The sequence below is a fragment of the Octopus bimaculoides genome, chromosome Z (genome assembly GCF_046866305.1).
Source record: "Octopus bimaculoides isolate indiv1 chromosome Z, ASM4686630v1, whole genome shotgun sequence".
In the NCBI taxonomy this organism is placed as follows: Eukaryota; Metazoa; Mollusca; class Cephalopoda; order Octopoda; family Octopodidae; genus Octopus; species Octopus bimaculoides.
In genome coordinates this window covers 35,515,735-35,538,199 of record NC_142944.1, presented here as the reverse complement: position 1 = coordinate 35,538,199, position 22,465 = coordinate 35,515,735, and the positions used below count along the sequence as shown (strand labels likewise).

The window sequence follows — 22,465 nt, the reverse complement described above, 5'->3', positions numbered from 1 at the left end:
TCATTCTGAATATAACATTAATTTGTATGCAATCTTAATATTATGCATACATTCACCTTCATAATTTAGTCTGTAGGTATTCTGTAGATGCATATCCTCATCGTATCATTTTATTTCACAGCAGTTTCTGGTGAAGTTCACTTAATAATATTGTCACTATTGGATTTTGCTCATTATTTGGTTTCATAAATTATTAATCAATTATATCCTCTATAGTGTTAAGACTAGTTTTTCTGTCTTTACATCTAAAGAGTAAGTTGCCTTCATTTGAGACAATTATCTATTTCATATTTTTGTCCTTTATTCTTTTTTTATTATGATTTATTTTTATTAGTATTCCAAAACTATTTAATGTTGTGATCATTAATTTAACCATTACTTATACTTCTTTGGAGTAGAGGTTCAACTCAATTATGTTGTTGCCTTTGATCTCTGTTAGTTTGTTGACCAGAAACACTTCTGCTAACTTCTCAGAATTTTTACTTATCTCTAGTAAGTTTTGGTTTCTCAGTGTGTTATATTTGAAATCAAATATATATTCTTCTATGCTGTTGGTCTGGTATATTGGTAAATGTTTAAAACTAAAGAACTTTAAAAAAAAATTTTTCAATGTCCAGAAGGATTTATACCATCCAATGAATCTAAATAATATCCATTGAAAATAATTATGCTAATGTATTTTACTATATTAAGAATGCAATATTTTAATCACATGTATTCTATTGATGTAAATAGAAGAATGCTAACACTTGGAATATCTAGTTAGAATTCACCACTAACATTCATTGTAATGTAAAATGCCTTCTAATTTCAATTACGTCATAGGACTTCGTGATGTAAATAGATGAGAAATAAATCTTTTCCTTGAATATTATGACAATGCTCAATAACGTGTAACATACTCAGGACTTAGGTGAACTTTGGCAATTTAGAATAAAGTGTAGTTAAAAAATGAAACACTTGCTGTATATTTGAACTCATAGCTTATGAAGTATCCTAGTGCACTCTTAACTCTTAAAGTCCTGCAGGGCTTTTTTACTTTCTTTGTATAAAATCATGAAAATATAATTAAAACATGTTTGGATGAAATTTGTTGATACAATATGAAAGATTGTGACGTTGACATTTACTGTTACAGTTGATTTTTGTTGCTGTCATATCACTTTCACCTGCTAAGATAGGTTGAGAAAAGTTAAGTTGATTAGACATGGGTGTTTTACATATATTTACAAGATATTGATTCCTGGATGTCAATTCTCAGAACTGTATTAATGTTTCTATTTGCCTGTAATTTGGAAGCTACATAACTTCTTATAGAAAGAAAAATCCAATATAAGCCTTAATTGCTTCCTTTTAAAGGTTTTGTAAGACACAACAAGTAACATTATTTGCTCTTAATGTAATAATTATGCCTTTCTCATAAATCTACCATTATACAGATCCTTAAATTTAGTCTTAGTTTTTTTACAAACACTTTCTCAAGGCTGTGGCCAAAGCATAAGCATATATTTTTTTCTATTTTGTTGTAGCTTTTGTAAGAAAAATTTTATTTGTAATGCAATCATCAAAATAAAATTTGACTAAATACAAATCAGATGAAACTAAACATCAATTGAGTGTCATTGTTTAATACTAGGGCAGCATTAATTGATCAAAATTCATGACTATTCTGTCTTAATATCAGGATTGCATTGTCTTCCTTCTGTATATTTTCCTAATAGCAGCATGTTATAATCAATGTTGGTTATTTAAAGTTAGTGATTGAAAATAAATGTCCCAAGCCAGGTGAGACAACTCAGCCCGAGGCCTTGCTCACTTTGTGGCAAATTGTTTCACCTGGTCTGGGATATTCAGTATTCTTTAATGCTTGGTGTTATGTAGGGAACATTCTCAGGATGCTATCCTGTAGCAAATTGGCACATAAACAAAACACATACAATATGTGGCATACATATACTGAGTGTAAATGGGTTAGGGTTGATTCATGATCATAAGATTGTGGGTTAAATTCCTGGACATTTTATGTCCTTGAGCAAGGTACATCATTTCCCATTGCTCCAGTCTACTCAGTTAAAAATAAGTACCAGCCTATCATATTAGTTTTGAGGTGTATCTTTCTGAGCTTCAGAATAATAATTTCTTCAGCCTTACTCTATCCCTAAATTTGTATAATATTCCTGTTTCCCAATTTCAACATACATTTACTTGCATTTCATATTCAAAGTGTAATAATGTTTTTTTGCATGTTGCTAATGCCCAATTGTTTACATAACTTAATTGTATTCAGAAGTCTGTCAATTTCATGTCATTCATTAAAGAATCAAACTTATCTTCTTTCCGAAAATCCTCAAAAGTTACCATCCTCATACAAATACGTCTTATACACACACACACACACACGTATGAGAGGTGACTCCAGGTCATCATCGTCACTTGGACTCATCACAGATCTCACACAAGACACTTGCCTGCTTAAAGAACTTCATGTTTTTCCGCAATATTTCCAAATATTTCAAATAGCTTATTTTTTTTAATATCTAACACTGTCTTTCTTCTTTTCTAAGTTAAAGGTAAAAATGAAGCAACCCTGCAAAACACAACTGATCTTTAGACAGACACACAGAATAACAGCAATCAAATAATGACAACAGAGTGCACAACAAACATCTGCAATCTGACTGTCACCCGTACTCTTGACAAAAGATGTCAATTAGTCTTTTACACCTACCAGGCTCGTTTGTATTAGTCTGAATTGCTAGATAATTTTTCGTTCCTTTAAGAATATTGTAGAACAGAAACTTTTCATAGATTAGAATTTAAATCCTAATCTCTATAGAAATTTATTGTTTCAAGAAAACATTGAATTTGAATTACTTTTAATTTTTACGATTATAAGGAACAACTCAGGCTGTAACTTCTGAGCCTGATTCAGGTGCATGTGAACAATGTCGAGAGAATGTCTATTACAAATGATATTTTTTGACACAGGACATCTCTAAGACAATCACCAGACGCTGAACGAAAATAGATGAACTGTGACCAAGTTTAATAAAAAGAGCCCAAGTTATTGGCTGCATTTACATACTTGAAGTCAGTGTTGGCAGAAATTAAATAAGCTTGCAAATACACGTTCGCTTTACTAAATTTATACTTGGGCTAAGCCCGAACAGCCTGAGTGCCAGAGTCGCCACTGATATATATATATATATATAAATATTAAATAAAATAAAATAATTCACTTGTGGTAATAGTAGTTTGCAACATATTTTCCTTCTACTACATACTATGCTGTCATTGACTTCAATCTCAATACTAATTAGATCTCTTATATAACAACCTAACCTGTTACTACCCCTAGTAAACTGTCATAAAGTTTATGTTGATTCATATTCTGTTTCTTACCTTACCTTATTGAATTGCTAAATTTGGCAGAGCCTCACTGCAATTCCACTTGAAATTTGAAGATAACTTCTTAGAAAATAATCATATCACATTCTCTTTTCTTTGTTTTGGAGGCCTCTTCTGCATTCACCTTAGCTGTGTTCAATTTCAAACTTCTTTATTTAATGTCCCTTATTTAAAACATCAAAGAATTTATGTTTAGGATTTATTTGTTGGCATCATTACACTCATTTTTCTTTGCTTGCAAGTGATACATGTATCTTCTCCAGGACATTCTTTTCATATGTTGTGATCATTTGTCATCTTGTTCATAAGGATCAGCATTTTGAGACCACCATTTCTCTTCATATCTTCCATATTTCTCAGTTTTCCTCCTTCATAGTTTCCTTCATATACATTAGCATACCAATGCAGTTTCCTTCATTACACACATTTTTTACTCTGTTTTTTTTTTCTTTCAGCTCATTTGTGCTCTTTCATTTAATACACATTAACATTACATATCTAATAGAACGTATTCAATTCATGTCTTTCTAGTTTTCACACATTCTCCATATTCAATACCTACATTTTGCTACTATACATCACATTTTGTTGAGATAATAGCTCTCAAAATTTTTCCTACCCTTTTCTTCCTTTGACTGCCATGTTTTCAGAACATCCACCTCCACAAGTAATTAGAACATTTAGGTAAGAAAAACTATCAACTACTTCTATGGGGCCTTGTAAGGTTTTGAAATAATTTATTTAATGAGTGCTCTTACTGCTAAATACTCCTTGCATCTGCCCTACAGAAAGCCTTTCTTTGCCAACTTGTCTGTGATCCATTAACATATCTTGTGTCCCATAGTTTACATCAAATATTCAATATGGAATTCCTATCTACTCTATTTCTGCATCTTGAACATAGCCACTTTTCAAAAGGCAGTTATTTTTATCTTCTTTCAGCATCATCTAATGTATGTCTTCCATGCTGTTATGTGTTATGCTGTTCGACAAGATCTAACAAGTTGGAGGAGTGCTTCATGCTCCAGTGTTAACTTTTGCATAGTTTCTATGGCTGGTTGCCCTTCTTAACACCAACTACTTTACTAACTGTAGTGGATGCTTTGTCTTGGCTTCAACACTTATGAAGTCATCTCACAACAAGGGCATAAAATAACCCCTATTACTGAAAGAGAGGTGCAATAATTCTAGGCAAGAAATGAGAAATAGTAAAACATAAGAAGAAACAGATTTATAATTCTGTGAGCATGGTAGTGGAGAGCTGCTAATCAAGCCTTTTGTCCTTACTAGAATTACTTTAAAGCCTCCAATTTTAGGTTTTGCTTCTGTTTGGAATTTGTTCTAAATCTTTGATAGGTTCAGCTAAAAGAACTAGGCTGTTCAAAGTATGAGATCTCTGCAGGTAGCCAGTCTAAAACTTTTTTGTTATTATCTAAACAAATAGTAGGTGACTAAGAACCAAGCCCTGATGGTCACCTACCTGCATTCCAAATTCTTTGCTAAACTAATCTTCATGTTGCTGTTGACATCTCTGTATATAGCTTTTATGGCTCTAAACTACACCGAACCACTCATCAACTTAGTGCTCATAAGATTACAGAGCATGGAACCTTTCCAGATGATGAATACTAGGTGCAATGGTGTACTCTTAGTTTTCTCTTCCTCTGCAGTCAGAAAACTCTCATAGTAACATTTCAAAGTCTGTTTCTTCTCAGTGTTGGTGAGAGTAAGTGTACTGTTGTCATTCTGAACACATATTTTTCCAACAACATGGCGACTCACCATAGCACAGCTTTGCAATCCAGAATACCTCATATCTCTGATCCATTCATTGCAGAACATATACTTTCTGCTTCTCTACTTTCAGCTTTCTTATTGTTCTTATTTTTCCCTTCCAATTTTCCAAGCCTAGGAATTCCTAGTTCTCTTGTATGTCATAGGCCTACATCTCACCCTTCTTTTGTACATATACATCTCTTAGAACTGCTTGAACTTATGTCTGGTAGAGGGCCTGTCTTCAGTTTTTCATACCTTTCTTCTTCAGTTTGTATTTTGCTTTTGAGTTCATTTAGCTCTTATTTTAAAGTCACTAGTCTTTGTTGAGTTGTACATTCTTCACTGGCGAATGACTTAGTATTCATGATTATCTGTTTATCATGGTGAGTTTGAAGGCTATCTGGCTTGTGTGTTCACCTGAGTGACAAGTGATCAGGTGGCTGGTCAGTTTTCCTTATTACAAATGGGTGAAGTCATTTGTGTCATAAAAATTCCAAGATCATTTAATCCTTCTTCTTCATACTATATTCTTAGTTTTCATGTTTACTAGTGCAGCTAACATAGTGTTACCCAATATGTCTATTAAAGTGACCAGCCATTTTAACAAGTTTGCTGTCATCTATTTTCAAATTGGTCTGTAAGAGAGCCTTATAGAAGCAGCTATGCTTATCTACCAGTCTTGATTGTGGCTCACATGTAAAGTGAATTGATGCTGTTGAGTTGCTCATGACTAGATTCAACTTAATTATTCTATCATATACTGTATCTGAATTATTTTATGTCTTTCTTTATCAACAGTTTACAAATTCCATTCACCCAGAATTTATACCCATGTTCCTTGTCTGAGGAATCTGGCTGAAGTTCCTACATAATCTAACCTTTTGTTCACAACACACATTCTCTCATCTCTGTGCCAGCATCTTTACAATTTCCCTATACCTACCTTTCATTGTACCAACATTATTGGCAGCATTTGTGAAATGTTGTGCCTATCAAAAAGAGGAAGGGTGAGTTTCATATTAGTGGAGGAGTCAAGTGGGTGGATTATTGTCTCACGTTTGTTTTTCTATATCTGAATGGAAGAGAATTTGTGCCTATGGAAATTTGCCAGTTGTTTAATCCATTTGGGATATTCCCATTACCTTGTATACTAAATTTTATAGTAGCAGAGTTAATGCATAGCAATTATCTTTTGTAGAAAGCAAGAATAAAAAGTTCCTTTAGAAGTTTTTGTACATACCTTCTGGTAAGATTTTCAAGAAAGGTGCTCTTGAAATTTGTGCTTTGAGTTTTCTAATAGACAGATAAGCAGAAAAAGGTGAAGTATAGTTTAGAATCTGGACTTAGTTTGGGTATATTTGTATGCAAATCATGAATTATGTTTCTTTGAAATTATAATATAATCTCTTGCATATTACTTTTTGAATGAAGAATTTGACTGATAATAAATAACAGCAACTAGAATATGCAGCTGAGTTTAATTATCTGTATTTTTTAATACTGATAATACATTTTCAGTGGGGTGAGTAAAAGGTATATTGCACGATAATGGTTTATGAATACTGTTATATAATACAAGTGCAATCATAATGCAATATTCATTTTTGCTCAGTACTTACATAATGGATATAGAAAAGGATTAATATCAGAATGAATTATTATATTTTGTCCAAGAATTCCTATTTTAATCTTATTTGTAATATCTTTTATCTACTATTTGTTTTAGTCATTAGATTATAGCCATGCTGGGGCACCATCTGGAAGAATTTTAATCAAGTTTATCGACCCCAGTATTTATTATTTTTTGTAAAGCCTGGTACTTATTCTATTGATCTCTTGCTGAACCACTAACATATACGATGGGCTTCTTTCAGTTCCTGTCTACCAAATCCACTCACAAGGCTTTGGTTAGCCTGAGGCTATAGAAGAAACTTACTCAAAGTGCCACACAGTGGGACTGAACCTGATTTCATGTGGTTGGGAAGCAAACTTTTTGGCACACAGCCATGCCTACACCTATATGTTTAAAAATTTTATCCCAATTTATATATATTTTTCTGAGATTTATTTAATTTGTGAATAGTAATGTAGTTTCTTTGTGAAACTGTTTAGTGCACTATAGTCATAGTACACAATATATAATACTAGTAAATTCAACATTATTAGCACATTAATATCTCTTCAGTTCTCTATACTTTTTCATTACAAAATTTGAAAAATTGTCTCCTATTAAATCCATCAAATGTTGGATTTTTGCAAATTTAATTTTGTGAACAGTGACTTGATACCTGTCTAATCAGTTTAAACTTTGTAAGTTTGCAAGTTTTAATTTATATATTGCATTATAAGAAATAGTTTGCTTTTTAAACATAATTCAAATGAGGAGGGGTTGTAAATTGCCAGTATCATTCAATTATAGCAGATAAAAGAGAATTTTAAAAACTAACCAGGAAGAATTGCAAAAATGTTCAATTCTGACATATCACAATAATGACGCTTGCTAAAAATTAGGTTGATTTTTAATATTAATTACTTGTCATAATGTACTATTCATATGAGAGAGAGACAGACAGATGTGCGATTGATTTTTTAAATTTTGTTTTATGTTAGTTAGAATTACATTCTTTAGCCTTATAGCTTTTTATTTACATTTGAGTAACACATTTTATGAACTTATAAACATGGAAAAACATTGTAAAGACTTTTCGCAGAATAGAAAGAATAAGCTACTAATTTTTCAAGTTCATTATGAAGTAAGCTAATATCAATTTTTGCAATAAACTGAATTTTGAGATATAATTTTAAATGTATTAATGTATTAGGTTCTAGTTAGGTTTCTTTTTCTGGCTAAAGATAAATAACCATAAATAGATTAGAACTTGTTCAAAGAGATAAAAAAAATTTCCTGTGTAATTGTTTCTTTATTTTGTATGTTGCATAGCATATAAAATCCTGACAATTGAAAATACTTTGTTAAATCAAAATACTCAATATTGTACTGTATCTTTTATAATAGCGTGATACAACAAAAGGACACTATTAAAAAGAGTATCAGAAATATTTAGTAAGTTTAGGTTATTAAATGGTATTGGTTGATTCAGCTAGATTAGGTCCTAAGAATAAACATTACAGGAACTCCAGAGAGAAAACTTCTCATTGTGTTAATATTTTTTATATCCAAATCTTCCTTACATTTTCTTTTTTCATTTAAAATATTTTGAAGATAATTTTTTAAAATTATCTAATTATTTTCATAATCATGTTTAAAAAAGAACATAATTTATATTCGACGGATATTTGCCCTCACCTTGTTTGTTGTTAACACAACATTTCGGCTGATATACCCTCCAGCCTTCTTCAGGTGTCTTGTAGAAATTTCGAACCTGGGTCCTCATTCCTAAGGTAGTTTTCGATATTATTATTATTGTTATTGTCACTGCTTGGAATCGAACTCGAAATCTTGGGGTTAGTAGCCCATGCTCTTATACCCATGGGGAATTATGGAGTGAATTTTAGGGCTTATAAATCTAATATTCTCCTATCCTTCCTTAATACCGGTTCCCATATGCTGTTCATATCTGCACTCGGTCTGCTTAGGAGGTTGTTGTGTCCTAGCATATGTGCTATTTCTTTCAGTTATCGTATTTTCCAGTGGTGTTCTATGTCTATTGTTTTAACTTCATCCCACTGGGGGAGGTATAAAAACTAAAAGAAGCTGCACATATGCTATGACACAACAACCTCCTAAGCAGACCAAGTGCAGATATGAGCAGCAAATAGGAACCGGTATTAAGGAACGATAGAAAAATATTAGATTTATAAGCCATAAAATTCACTCCGTAATTGCCCATGGGCATATGGCATAGTGGTTAAGAGTGCGGGCTACTAACCCTAAGATTCTGCGTTTGATTCCAAGCAGTGACTTTAACAATAATAATAATAACATGGAAAAATACCTTAGGAATGAGAACCCGGGTTTGAAATTTCCCCAAGACACCTGAAGAAGGTTGGACAGTATATCAGCTGAAATGTGTTAACAAACAAGATAAGGGCAAATACCTGTCGAATGTAAATCATGTACATAATTCCCCATCTCTTAAATATAGAACTGTATTATCTTAAAAAAGAAGTTGATTGTATTTCTTTAATGAATTGATTTATACACAGTCTGCCATAAGGTTTTATATGATAAACAATTCCTACAAAAACCTAAGTAGAAAGCTTATGTAAGTACTATAATTGTTATTAAATAATATCAAAATTTACTATTTTCAAATTATTCAGAATGTGTTTCTTTTTCTGCTGAAGAGCTTTGCAATCTTCTATGCAACAAGTTTGAAGATTTACGGCCTAAATCATTTATCAAGTTAACAAATTCACCAATGATTGTAGCTCATAATTCCTAGATGTTGGTAAGGTTGCATTGGTAGATGTTATTCTTGAGATATCTCCAAAAAAGAAAAGTCAGAATTTGTCAAGTAAATTCTTTGAGTCCATTCGCAAAAGTCCGTAGAATCCTGTCCATCAACCACTCAAAAACTTATTTAACCATGCTTTTGAATGTGAGTGATTTAGGACAAACAGGCCAGAAGTTAGCTGTTAGCACCTGGATATAAATTTCACAATCGTATGTACTGTCAGAAGAAAAAAGTTGTTACAACAAAATTGTGAATTGCAGCCCAAATAAACAATCCACTACTAATCACACCATTCACCTTTCATTAAAGTAGTATTCTTTTGTAATGATCTTTGTCTTATTGGTTGCATAATTTAATTAATAGAAACATTTCAGATGGATAAAGTCATCCATCTGCACAGCTGGTGACTGTTTTAAGTTGCAGATAACCAACATTTTCTCACAGAATTGAGTTCAAATGACTAAAATCACCTTCATTTAGTATTTGAAGTGATGTTAGTTTTAACCCTTCAGAATGCTTGCAATGTTGTTTACCTGATATTCATTTAAAAAGAACCTTTTATTGCCTGGCTAACTAAGCTGTCTTATGTGCTGACTGACACCAAGTAACTAGAATGAGGAGCTTCATTACTTGAAACTGTTCTCTCCCACTTAGTAAACAGTATATCAATTGTTCTCTAGGTTAGTAGAACACTTCTGAAATCCTTCCTTTGTTGTATTTGAAATTGAGTATTCAAGTAAATATTTTTGCTAAATAAGTTTACCCTTGTTTATACCTTATTAGGTAGTTGAAAATCATCTCTCTCTCTCTCTCCCTCCCCACTGCAATGCAGTTACTATGTCCTATGAGGACACAGTCAAATCCATACATTGAATGCAAATGTTCATGGTGCTTCTTCATTGTTAATTGTGGACATTTGTTTGACTACTTAAGTATCTCAGGCATAAGTAACATAACCTTTTTTTGAGAAGTAGGCTGCATGAGACATGGCTCATCATCAAATGGTTGTACTACCAAAAAGAATTCAAGGTAATTTTTTGTCAGGCATGCCATTCAGAAAGTCCAACAGGCTGCAGTGTGCCCATGACTGTCCTATCTTCTTGACTTTGTTACAGATACCTCCATAGAACAAATGAGGTGCACAATCTTTATATACTCAATTTTATGATGTCTGTTTAACACCATGTGTTGTAGCAATGAATTCCCAATCTTTTAATTTAGTAGCTGATAGTATATGCTTATGAATTTTAATAGCAAATCTTTTGCCCTCATTTGCTTCCTTGTTTACCTCATGAAATACCAGTACTTTGTAATTTAAGAACAAGCTATCATTGCTGTCAAACTAATTTTATTTATCCAAAAGTAAATGTTACTTTGTAGGCTTACTTCAGATGAAAGGAATTAAAATTTAAAATGGAAAAGGCATCTGAAGGGCAATGCAAACCCTGTGCACAGATAAATTTATAGTGTGGCTTACAATGCATTGTTTACCCATGCTTTTTAATTGAACTGATTTTTTTTTTTTTAAGTATCACCATTATAGGTATTTATTCTCCAGTCAAATTTAGAAATCAACTTGTAAGTAAATGAAAGCCTTGAATCCATCACTGTACCTGCACACATGCATACACACACTCATACACACAGTCACCTATCTAAGTATGTATTTACGTATGTTTGAAGATAATCAAACCAAATTTTCGTCATTCTGAGCCACTCACCTAATGAGTATTTCTGCCAAATTTGGTGAAAATCCATTCAGCTGTTTTCCAGTAATTTTGCAAACACACAGACAAACAGACAAAGTATAGAATCTGCATAGGCCCAAGCAATTCAAAGCATAAACGTCTGTTTTATTTTCAATATCCGAGAATATTTTGTTTTGAAGTTATTTTAATTTGTTTCAAGATTTTTTTTTATTTATACATGTGAATGTGTAGAGTTAAATGTCAGTCCTTAAAAAGTCTTTCAGTAATTAGGAGATATTTATTTTTCCACATTGCTAAAAGTTGAGTCTTAAACCTTATCATACTTATTTTACACTGGTAGGTGGACTGACTCATTTAGTACTTTTATCATGAATGTACAATGCCAGTGATTTGACACAAACAAGCAATACTTCAAATAATTGTGTGACACTTTATTACAACTCTCTCAGCAGAACTTGTCATGTCAAGCAGTGGAACATAAAATAGTTAAATAGGAATATAAGAATTTAATATATGTAATGGAAATGTTATATAATAGTTATGAATTGAGCAAAACAAATTTATGTGTGTGCAAGAGTTATTTCTCAAACATGAGCAGCAATACATTCAAACTATCTTGGATAAAGCAAATCAAAGTAGATTCTTTATATTTAATTTACTGGCTTTTCTGAATTAAAATCTGATCAGGGACTTGCAAAACAAATTTAAGATCTTTCTTGGCTTTATTCTACATGTGATTAAGTAATATACTGCTATAATGGCTATTTGTAAAAATAAGAATTTTATAATGTTGACTGATATTATCAGTGGCTGAATTTTTCAAGATATCAGCTTTTCTTGTCTGTAGATTGTAAGTTTATAGTTTGTCATAGGAGGCATTTAATTTTGTTTCACATGATCAGGTCATGATAGCTTAACATTTTGACAAATGTCTCTAAAAAGATTAAGGAGAATCAGATAAGATTTTCATGAGCAGTATGTTTTCAACATTTGAACTGTTAAGTAATGATTTCTTTCATTTGCCCAAGATCAGAAATTTGTTGCAGGGGGAAATAGTGAATAGAATTGACTTTAGTTTATAGCTGGTACTAATTTTCTTAAACAGTAAAGTTAACCCAAATGAAATTTGATATCAGAACACAGACAGAGGTGAGGCTAGACACAGTTTGGCACTCTGCTATGTCCCTACTACTGCCTGTAGATATAATAAATACTAAGTTCAATGTTTGTTTCAACCAGAAAATAGTGTTGTTCTCTACGTTGTTTCTATATTTTTATATTTTAGCTTTTCATTTTCTGTTTAGAAAGGCTTACATGAATAGCAGACAAATCTTTTCCTGAAATACCCCTGAGTGTGCCTTTTCTATTGAAGTTTACATATACAAATAGTAAAAATAGTAATGAAATAATAATAATGAGGATTTCTTTATAACAACAACAATGGTGATTTCTTAATAGTAACAATAAGTAAAGCTAATTTGTTTTTTCTCTTGTCTTTAAAAAAGTTTCAAATTTCATAGTGAACTAAAGCTCTCTAGAATTATTCATAATCTTAAGACAAAAAGGAGAAACTTTTTCACAGTAAAATAGAAATATTAGTGACTGTTTAGAACTTTTTGAACATATGCCAAATATGAGAATGAGATTAGCTACTTTTTTCTTAAAATTTTTTTTTAAAAATTTAACATTTATAGAATCACATTATCTGTCAAGGTCCCATTAAAAATATGGTTCTTGATAAGATAAATACAAGTATGCAAAACATGATGCACTTTTCATATCAGTGTCATTATATATACACTACTTTGATTCAGCTTGTTAAAGCTTGAGATAGTTACAAAGTTGTGTTTCTTATCTGAAATGATCTAACAGAGTAGGCAAGTGGAATGGAGTTACATTGGAATGATAATTATTTGTTAAGGAACTCTAAGGATTGATAATGAAGAAATAGTGTGTGTGTTATTTTTGAAATTGTTTCATTTGCTAATATTGATGTTTACTATGGGCTTATCTGTAAAAGGAAATTTATTATGTTTGTTTATTTAATCCAGATAATAATGTGGATTATTCCTCCACCACTTGTCTGCAAACACCTATCTTTCCATCACTCTTCTAATTACATCACTGCTCACTCAGATACTATAAATGATACCCATTTATCTTCATTAAACTTCACATCATCTCCGTATTACTGCTCTTTATCAACCTCTATCATTAGCCATTCCTATTTCCTTCACTTCCCTTCTGAAACTGATATTCACCACTAATCATGTTTTCAGTTGTCTGTCCCATTCACTTCAACCTCCATCTCTAACTGCCTATCATACATTAATGAACTCACATATCCACCTACCTTTCTGATCCTCTAACCCTACACTCCCTTATATTCATCATGTACCTTGACGGTATGCCCCCACCACCTTTCTTTCTTGTTTTAGCTGCAAAACACCTGTTCCAGTCCCTCTGTCATACTTTAAGCTCTAAACACCTGACATAAAGCCACTTCCCTCAATACTACAACCCCACTCATCTTAGGGATCTTGTCTTGCGAGTTACTTGATGACATCACTTGTGCTAATGACATGAAAGAAGTACTAGTACATTGTGTAAAGTGGTTGGCATTAGGAAGAGCATCTGACCATAGAAACCATGCCAAAGTGGACATGGGAGCTTGACACAGTCCTCTGGCTCATTGGTTCCTGTCAAAATGTCTAACCTATAGTGATATGGAAAATGATGTTAAACATTGATGAAGAATGGTGGGTTATGTCAACTCTAAATTAAGAAAACCATTTTGACTTTCGTATGCTTTGGAAACCTTTAGAATTAATTATATTATTTTAATTTACATAATTTTTGCATTGAATAGTAACATGAGAATTTTAAAAAGGTTAAAATTGTTCATTTACATTTTGTTTTTAAAATAAGCATATTGAGAAAAATTTAAAGGAAGCAGTATTTGTTAAAAGATGGATTTTGGGGGAAGAGTAGTTAAAGTACTAGTATTATTCCTTAATTTAAACTTTGTTCCAGTATAATTTGTCTTAAGATGAGTCATCATTTGTATAAATAAATATTCAGAATGATATAAACTATTAAGCAATATTCCATGAAATTAAAGGAAGGCATCAGATTAAAGTCTGATGCTTCACATTAACTGGTGTCATGTAGTAGTTTGCATCTCAGTTCAATTCCAAGGTTGATATAGCTTTTCATCTTGATGGATGTTAATTAAACATTGGTAATGTACTAGTATAACAACTAAAATCAAAATTATGACTACTCTGTGGTATTTGTGGTTAAGTCTCTAAGTACTTAATTGGCTACCTCTGTATTACAAAATATATATTTCCCCAATGAAATGTTAATGCACTGTCATCTAAGCTGATTATTAATTTATATTGTGTTCATTCATTGTTTTGTAACAGAAAAAAACTATTGAATCATTCTATTTCTTAGTGCTTCATTTTGTGACTGCTTATATAGTATCATCTATTATTCACTTATATATATTGCAGGTTTTTGCACCTGGTTACTATATAAATAGTTGTCACTTTACAGTGTATGATTATATGCATTTTGTCTCAGCTGTATAGACAAGAAAATGCAAAATATGGAACTTCATCCAAATTATTATTTTAACTGTTGTTTTGCCAAAGATTATCTTCAGATTCACTTATGCCAATAATGTCTTGTTTTTTTCTAGCCTACTCGTGTGCGTGTGCGTGCATTTGTGTGAGAGAAAGTACAAGTGAGCTTACATTTTTGCCAGAACACAAAAACAGAGAAGGGTTGGGAGGGAGCAGCCAATAAACTTTATTCTAATATATAATAATTAATCAATCATATAACCTAACAAGTCATAAGTTAGTCATTATTCAAACTACGAAATATATATTAAAAACATATAGCCAGAAAGTCAAGATTCATGCTTACTTTCAAATTGAAGTATTTAGAAATAATAAATGAAAATGAAAATTTTATACATATTTGAATTTATAAGTTTTGAGGTTTACTAGTTTGTTTAATTAAAAAGCATTTGTATAGTTTGTTGTATTTTCAATTAATCAATTTGTAATGTTCATTTGTCTGTTTAATTTGTTTATATTCTTTGTGAAAAGCTAATTTTACTATATATTTCAGAAGAGTTTAAATATAAAACTGTAATTTAGATAATTTCCATTTTGTAAAGGGTATCCAACCATAAGAAGTATGCGAAACTCTGTGCAGTTCTCTGGCTCACCAGCTCTTGCCCAACATGTGCCAGCATGGAAAATACGCATTAAATGATGAGGAGATAATTTAAATATATATAGATATAGATAGATATATAGATATATATCTGAAAGGGAAAGCTCATTTTATTTTGATGAAAAGTTCACTTATTATTCTATCCAAGTAGGAACTAAAATAAAGTTGAGAACATATATGTACCAAATAAGTTGTCTCTGCTGCATTATTTCAACATCAATGATGAAACATAGAAAGTATGTTAACCACTGTAGTTTTGGATAAATGCCATTGGATAATTTGTGAAGACCCTGAGCCAAGCTCTGTTAAATGCTTTTATTTTTTATTTTTTTTACATGTTAACTTATTCAGTGAAGGTGAACCACTACAATATGAATTGTTTTTGGGTCAGATTACAGATTAGTTCAGCAGCATAGCTTATTTATGTATGCCTGCTATGGATGTGCTGCTTAAGAGATGAGTTTCTCAATGTAACATTTAATTTATTGAAAATATATCAAATAGCTATTGATTTTTTTTTTTTATCTATATATATGTATATGAGATTTGGGGAAAGCATTCATGCATTCTTACATCAGCATTTACAGATTTGAAGATTTATATTTATTTAATTTTTACTTTTATTACATTCATTTTCAAAAGCATATTTACCTAATGAGATAGATACTAACTACATGTTCATAGGTCATGAGTTGAAACCTTGATATAGGCATTGTTTTTAGTTTTTTGTTTCCTTCTAATTTAGTATTAATATTTGTTCACAATATAATGGTTGTCAAAGTAGGAGCATTTGGCTTTAAAATCGCTGCTTTCAAAGGTCATTTAATTATTTGCAAGTTGGTCCAGGTTGAGTGAAACATTTCTTAACCTGATTTGTAAGATATTTAATGCATAGCAAATAGCATGTTTAATGTCTGTTTTATACTGCAAGGTCAGCAATTTATGAAACCATGTTATACTATACCAATTATACTATATATATATGTGTCCTCTAATATGTTATAGCTTCTACTGTTGTACCAATTGTATCTTTGTAAAATGTGTTTTTTTATAACAAGCAAAAAAATTTGAATCAACTTTCTAAATGTTATTAACACCCTTCATTAGGGTTCTTGCAGACAAAAAAATTAGTGAAAGACATTTAAAGAGTTTTCCAAATCATGTGAGCCTGATAATGTCGATAAATAAATTTTTTTTTTTTTTTTTTTATAAAATGAAATGAAAACAATCAGTGAAAATTATTTCAGTGTATTTTCTCTCCTTAGACACGAAATGAAAGAAGTGAAAAATAAAAGCTTTTTTTTTTTTTTTAAATATACGTATTGAATCTTTTCAATAATTCTCTATTTTTATTATTTTGCAGTGTCCCAGACCACCTTGAGAAATATCATATGGCTATTCCTATATATCAGGGTATATTATCTTTATTTGTTGTTGCAAATTTTGCCTTAGCAACATTTATGGACCCTGGAGTCTATCCCAAAGGTATGTTTTACAATTCCACCTATTCTGTCTTTTTGATACAAACCTATGATTTTAAATAGTAATTTGTTTATTATTATAAATAGTTGACATTAGCTTTAATCTTTAGACATCATTGTTTTCATGTGTATTATTTTCATCCATTATGCATTAAAATTCATGCATAATAATTTCTTAACTTTAATGTTGCTGAATGCCAACCAGTTAAAAATAATTTTGCAGTCATGAAGCTTTATGATTATGTCTGAAGAACAATATATAACAACTTATGAAGTATCAATGGTAGAGCTGGATGTCTACTACATAATTTATACATCTGGAAGTAATGATACAATACTGTTTTTTTTACAAAGTCACTCATCCTCACTCCACTTTTGTGTAGAGATAAAACCAATTTAATTAATCAAATTTTATAAATGATTTACGTATTGCACATGAGAAATTAAAAGAACAAGATTAAAAATTCAATTATTGTTGTTGGCCTCCCTGCAAGGCACAAGATCATGACAGCTTCCTTCTACTCCTTCTTAGGCCCCAGTTCAACTGTTCAGAAGCTGGTCTGCCCCTGTAGGTACGTGTGTGTAATTAAAGAGATGTATGGTTCTTATAGAGAGAGCAATTTGTAAAATGTGTGTTATGGTTTATATGGTATTGCTAGGAGAAAAGGAAAGGTGGTTTCTTGGTTCTGGGTTGGATTAGCATAGTTCAAATGTTGATAGCCAGGGGAACAATGTTTAGTTTTTTAATGTCTGGATTGTCTATAGGTTTTCTATTGTTTGTTCACTTGTGACTTTGGATATAGTTGGAATGTTTGTGATGTAGTTTTTGTAGCCTTGTTCAGTATAGTTATTCCTGGTGAGTGTATGTATTGTGAGGTTTTGTGATAATTGCTTGAGCTGTACAGGCATGTAGTTTCAGTGTATGGTATGTGGAAGTATGTGCGTAATGTTTCTTGTGCAGCCTGTGGCAAATCAGACCATAGTATTTTCTATGAGTTGTGTATTGCTGCTTATGTGCAAAGCCATTGGAGACCAGACAAAAGAAGGGTATGTTCTAGAATGGATCACATAATTTTCTTTTCTTTTGCATGTTGTGATGAATTTCTTTTATTCTGTTGGCCTCCATTTGAATATAGCCAAGTAGTATATATTTATATATAAAATGTATGTGTTGAGAAATATGTGGACTTTTGTTTAATTATTTTTGATTTGTTTAGCATTTTGTTAGACCTATGAATAGAAACATTCCAGCCATGACCATCCATTATTTTTAGGAGTATTTGAAATTGCTTTATCTAATATATCATGTTATTTAAGACAACTGGGTGTTTGAAGTGTATTTGGCTGCTATTTCTCATATGTTTAGCAATGGATGCAAAACTCAATACTATTGACTGTTTTGTTGTGGTCAGTGTGTCATTAAGTTGTATGTTATGTGTATGGCTTGATTTGGATAAAAAGTGTGGCAATTATTTTGTTTTTCTTGAGTGTGAAGCTGTTCTTCAATGTCCAATTCATCATTGTCATCCTCATCATCATTGCTTTTCCATGTTGGCATGAGTTGGGTAGGTTGTTTACAACCTGAGCCAGTTCTCAGACTTACCATTCTCCCAGATTAACCAGGAACCACTTTTAACCCATATGTTCCAAGATTTCTATTGCTGAATACCCTTTATATCACCAGCTACCTTACATTGTATACTGGGTACATTTTACTATGTTCCTGGCACTACAGATGCCATGCCTGGTAAGACTAAAGTGTTCTCTTTATCCTCTATTATCATTTGTTTACTGACACCAGAGTGTTCTTGCCCCCAGCAAAACTAAAGAGTTCCCTCTTCTCTGCATATCTTTTCTTCTGTTCTTTCTTACGTAATTGGTGTGTAAAAAGGAACATTTTCTATCATGTCACTGGTAATAGAAAGTAGCCTATGGTTGAGCTTAGGCATACCCTCTATTCTGTGTTGGTCTGGGTTAAAAAGGATCATCGTACCCTGCACTGGTCTTTATTCTTACTGTTCATAGGTCAGTATGTTAGGTTGTATACAAAGAGTAGGTAGGAGGTTCATAACTGAAATATAGTTGGAGTCCATAAGAGCAGCCAAGGATAATTGAAAATTTTATGCTGAGGTAGCCTTGACACTAGGTTATTGGGTATTTTGCTTTTGGGTTTCTTAAAAGTAGTATAAGGGTTGCCTTTGTTGTAAAGGTTTTACAGCCTAGTATTCCTTCTATATTGTACCTAATTCATCAAAGGAGATAGTGGGATTCTTCTTCAGTTGCAATAGCAACTAGGTAGCTTGTTCCAGATATCATCTGTCAGAGTTTTAAGCCAGTGTTCTCAACACTGAATCAGCCCTTGTTGCAAGTGAAATAGCAAATGGTCAGTAGGGCCTTTAGGTAAAGAGATGGATGGGGCTTATTGTGCTGGCATGTAGGTTAATGGACCAATACCTGCTGAGACCTCATTAAAGAGGACAGAAGTAGTGGGGTGAACTAGCTTGTTGGTGGAGTGCAGAGTTAGCAGAAATCTGTTGTTATTTCCCCATCACTTAAGGCAGTTTGATGGGAGAAAGAACAAGTGAATTTGAGGGTGATAACAGAGAGAATAACAGTTGATAACCTGGGTGATAAGTGTAAATGGGTGATGCGAGGAAGAATAATGGAAGAGAGAGTGAGTTATAGTCATTTATGTAATAGTTGTTAAGGAGATAGCCCTTAGATATACAGAGCAAAAACAGAACCAAAAGCAAGGGGTTTGCACATGTTCTGTGACATGTTTGCTCCATCTTGCAAAGGAGTGTATCAAAGAATCACAGGAAGAAGTGTATATGGAACAAAAGTGATATACTTACCTTCTTTGAAAGTGTGGAAAAGTTATTCAAGAAGGTGTCAAATGAAGAGAATGCATGAGAGTGAGGGAGCTTACCCTAGGTAGATCCTAACAGAGATCTCATCTATGGAAACTGACAACTGCATTGTAGAAAACATAATTGTGAATATGAAGGCAGGGAAAGCAGCTGGATCATTAGAGATGGTTGCTGTGATACTGAAAATATCTGACTAAATAGATTGGTCACACACTAGTCACTTATGTAGTCAGTCCAGTAGGATGGAGAAGTGTCATACCCAATGGCTGGCATAGTAGTATCAATTTATTAATGTAATTCCAAATTGTCATAACTATCAATGTTCTACTTTTCATGATAACATATATTGGGTACATGTGTGATATGGAAAATTTTTACTTATCTCAATACTGTATCATCTTGTCTAAGATCTGGCATCCTAAAATCTGACCTCAATTTCTGTGATGTTTTCTTTGGACTTCTTCCTCAGGCAAAAATTCATGCTATAAGTATTTGGCACTTATTCACTTATAACTCATTGTAAATAAATGTATTGTGTAAATGGAGTAGTTCCAACTAGGTTTTGAAGTCAGACACTATTAATTGGGATCTAATATCATGAAAACTTTGTGTCTTCCTTGTTCTTTTTCAAGGCACCCAGTAAAAAGAAAAGCAACGTTGACTGATGGCATTAAAATTTGGATTTTATAAAGTAACTTGCCCAACTGTCTACTTTCTTTACTAACACTAATATAAGCTGATGGAGAACCCTGATACAGTTGATTTTATAGAAATAGTAGCAAAATCTCCCTTAATTACACCTGGTGATTTTTAAAATGAAGCAGATATATAAGGTAATGTCGTCTGAGATACTCCTAAAAAGACAAGATGGTTACAGCTGGAATGTTTAAGATCGTAGATTCATTCAAAGTTGACCTAGAGGTAAACAACAACAAAAGAATTAATATTCAAGTAAATTTGTATACTGTCTGAAGTTAAGATGTTATACTCTGATCAAACAGTCATAAGTTAAGGCTACTACTACAAGTAGAGAATCCAGAAGTAAGAAGTTTGCACACATTCTGTGACATGAGGACTGGAAATATAAGATATTCTGGATTGCAAAACATGCTTGTATTCAGAGATTCTGAAAAGAAGGCTATGAACAGTTATTAAATGTGGAGAATGCATGGGAGAAAGAGAATTTTCCTAATGTGAACACAACAGAGGGTCCAGTTATTTATGTTGACAGTAGTGTTATAAAGTAATTAAGAAAATGACTGGAAAAGCTCCTGGTCCATCAGGAATTACCTCTTGAATGCTTAAAATGGCTGGTGGTTTAGGACATGGCTTAGTTACTTGTATAGTTAATCATGTTGTACAGGAAAGCATTATATCCAGTGATTGTTGTAGCAGCATTATAGTCAGCTCTAGCTGTTACAAGGATAGACGAGATGCCATACAAAGAAGTAATTACAGAGATATCAAATAACTGGACCAGGTTATGAAAGTTACTGAAAGAACTATAACCCAGTTAATTAGAAAGAACCTGGATGAGATGCAGTCTGGTTTTTTCCCAGGGAGAAGCACTATTGATGCTCTCTTTATAGTTCGATAACTACAGGAGAAGTATGTAGCAATAGCAAAAAGTAAACCACTGCACTTGGCATTCGTTGACCTGAAGAAAGCCTTTGACAGGGTGACTTGATCCTTTGTCTGGTGGTTGTGCGAAAACTAGGAGTGGATGAATAGCTAGTGAGAACCGCTCAAGCCGATGTTGTTAGGAAATTGAGAATTAACAATGAGTATAACAGTAAATTTAGTGTGCAGATTGGAATTTGATTATTAGTCCTCTTTCATTATAGTCCTTCTGGTCATAATGGAGGAATTTAAGACCAGTTACCCTTGGGAACTCCTCTATGCTGACGACCTTGTTATAGCTGAAAGTGTAGAAGAATTAAAATTACAAGTATGGAAACAAAACCTGGAATCAAAGGATCTTAAGGTTAACTTAGTGAAGACTAAGGTTCTGATTTGAAGGAAAACAGACTGAACATTAAACCCTTAGGGTAAATGGTGCTATTCCATATGCAAACAATGGACACATAAGAGGTGCAGTGAAATCAAAGGTAGGTTAATGGAGAAAGTAGAATTTGTTTGTGGCAAATATGAAGGAACAATAAAAGCACATGAGAAATAGATGTTCTGGAATTCCCAGGAGTCACCCTAAAAGTAGTAGATAGCTTGTGATCTAGGTGGCCTAATTACCAGTAGAGGAAGTTGCTCTCAAAGTATAGCTGCTAGAATTTGAATTGGCTGAAGTAAGTTCAGGGAACTTTTACTTCTGTTGGTAACAAAAGGCAAATTGTATTATGCTTCTGTTCAAACAGTGTTACATGGCTGTGAAACTTGGGCTGTAAATGCAGAGGACATGCAAAGACTTGGAAGAAATGAAACGAGTATGATCCAGTGAATATGTAATGTTAGGTGCATGTATGACAAAGCATAAATTGGGTTAGAGAAAGATTGAGCATCAGAGGCATCAGATGTGTGCAGGGGAGTAGATTGTGCTA

At 32.4% G+C, this 22,465-nt stretch overlaps 1 protein-coding gene across 1 annotated transcript in view; it reads left to right on the top strand.

The window, feature by feature from the left end:
• LOC106870287 (uncharacterized) overlaps nt 1–22,465 on the top strand; it is a 157,562-nt gene that overhangs the window by 15,243 nt on the left and 119,854 nt on the right. The window contains exon 2 of the mRNA XM_014916308.3: nt 16,926–17,047. Within this exon, the coding sequence (XP_014771794.1) occupies nt 16,926–17,047 (122 nt within the window). The remainder of the gene's footprint in view (nt 1–16,925; nt 17,048–22,465) is intronic.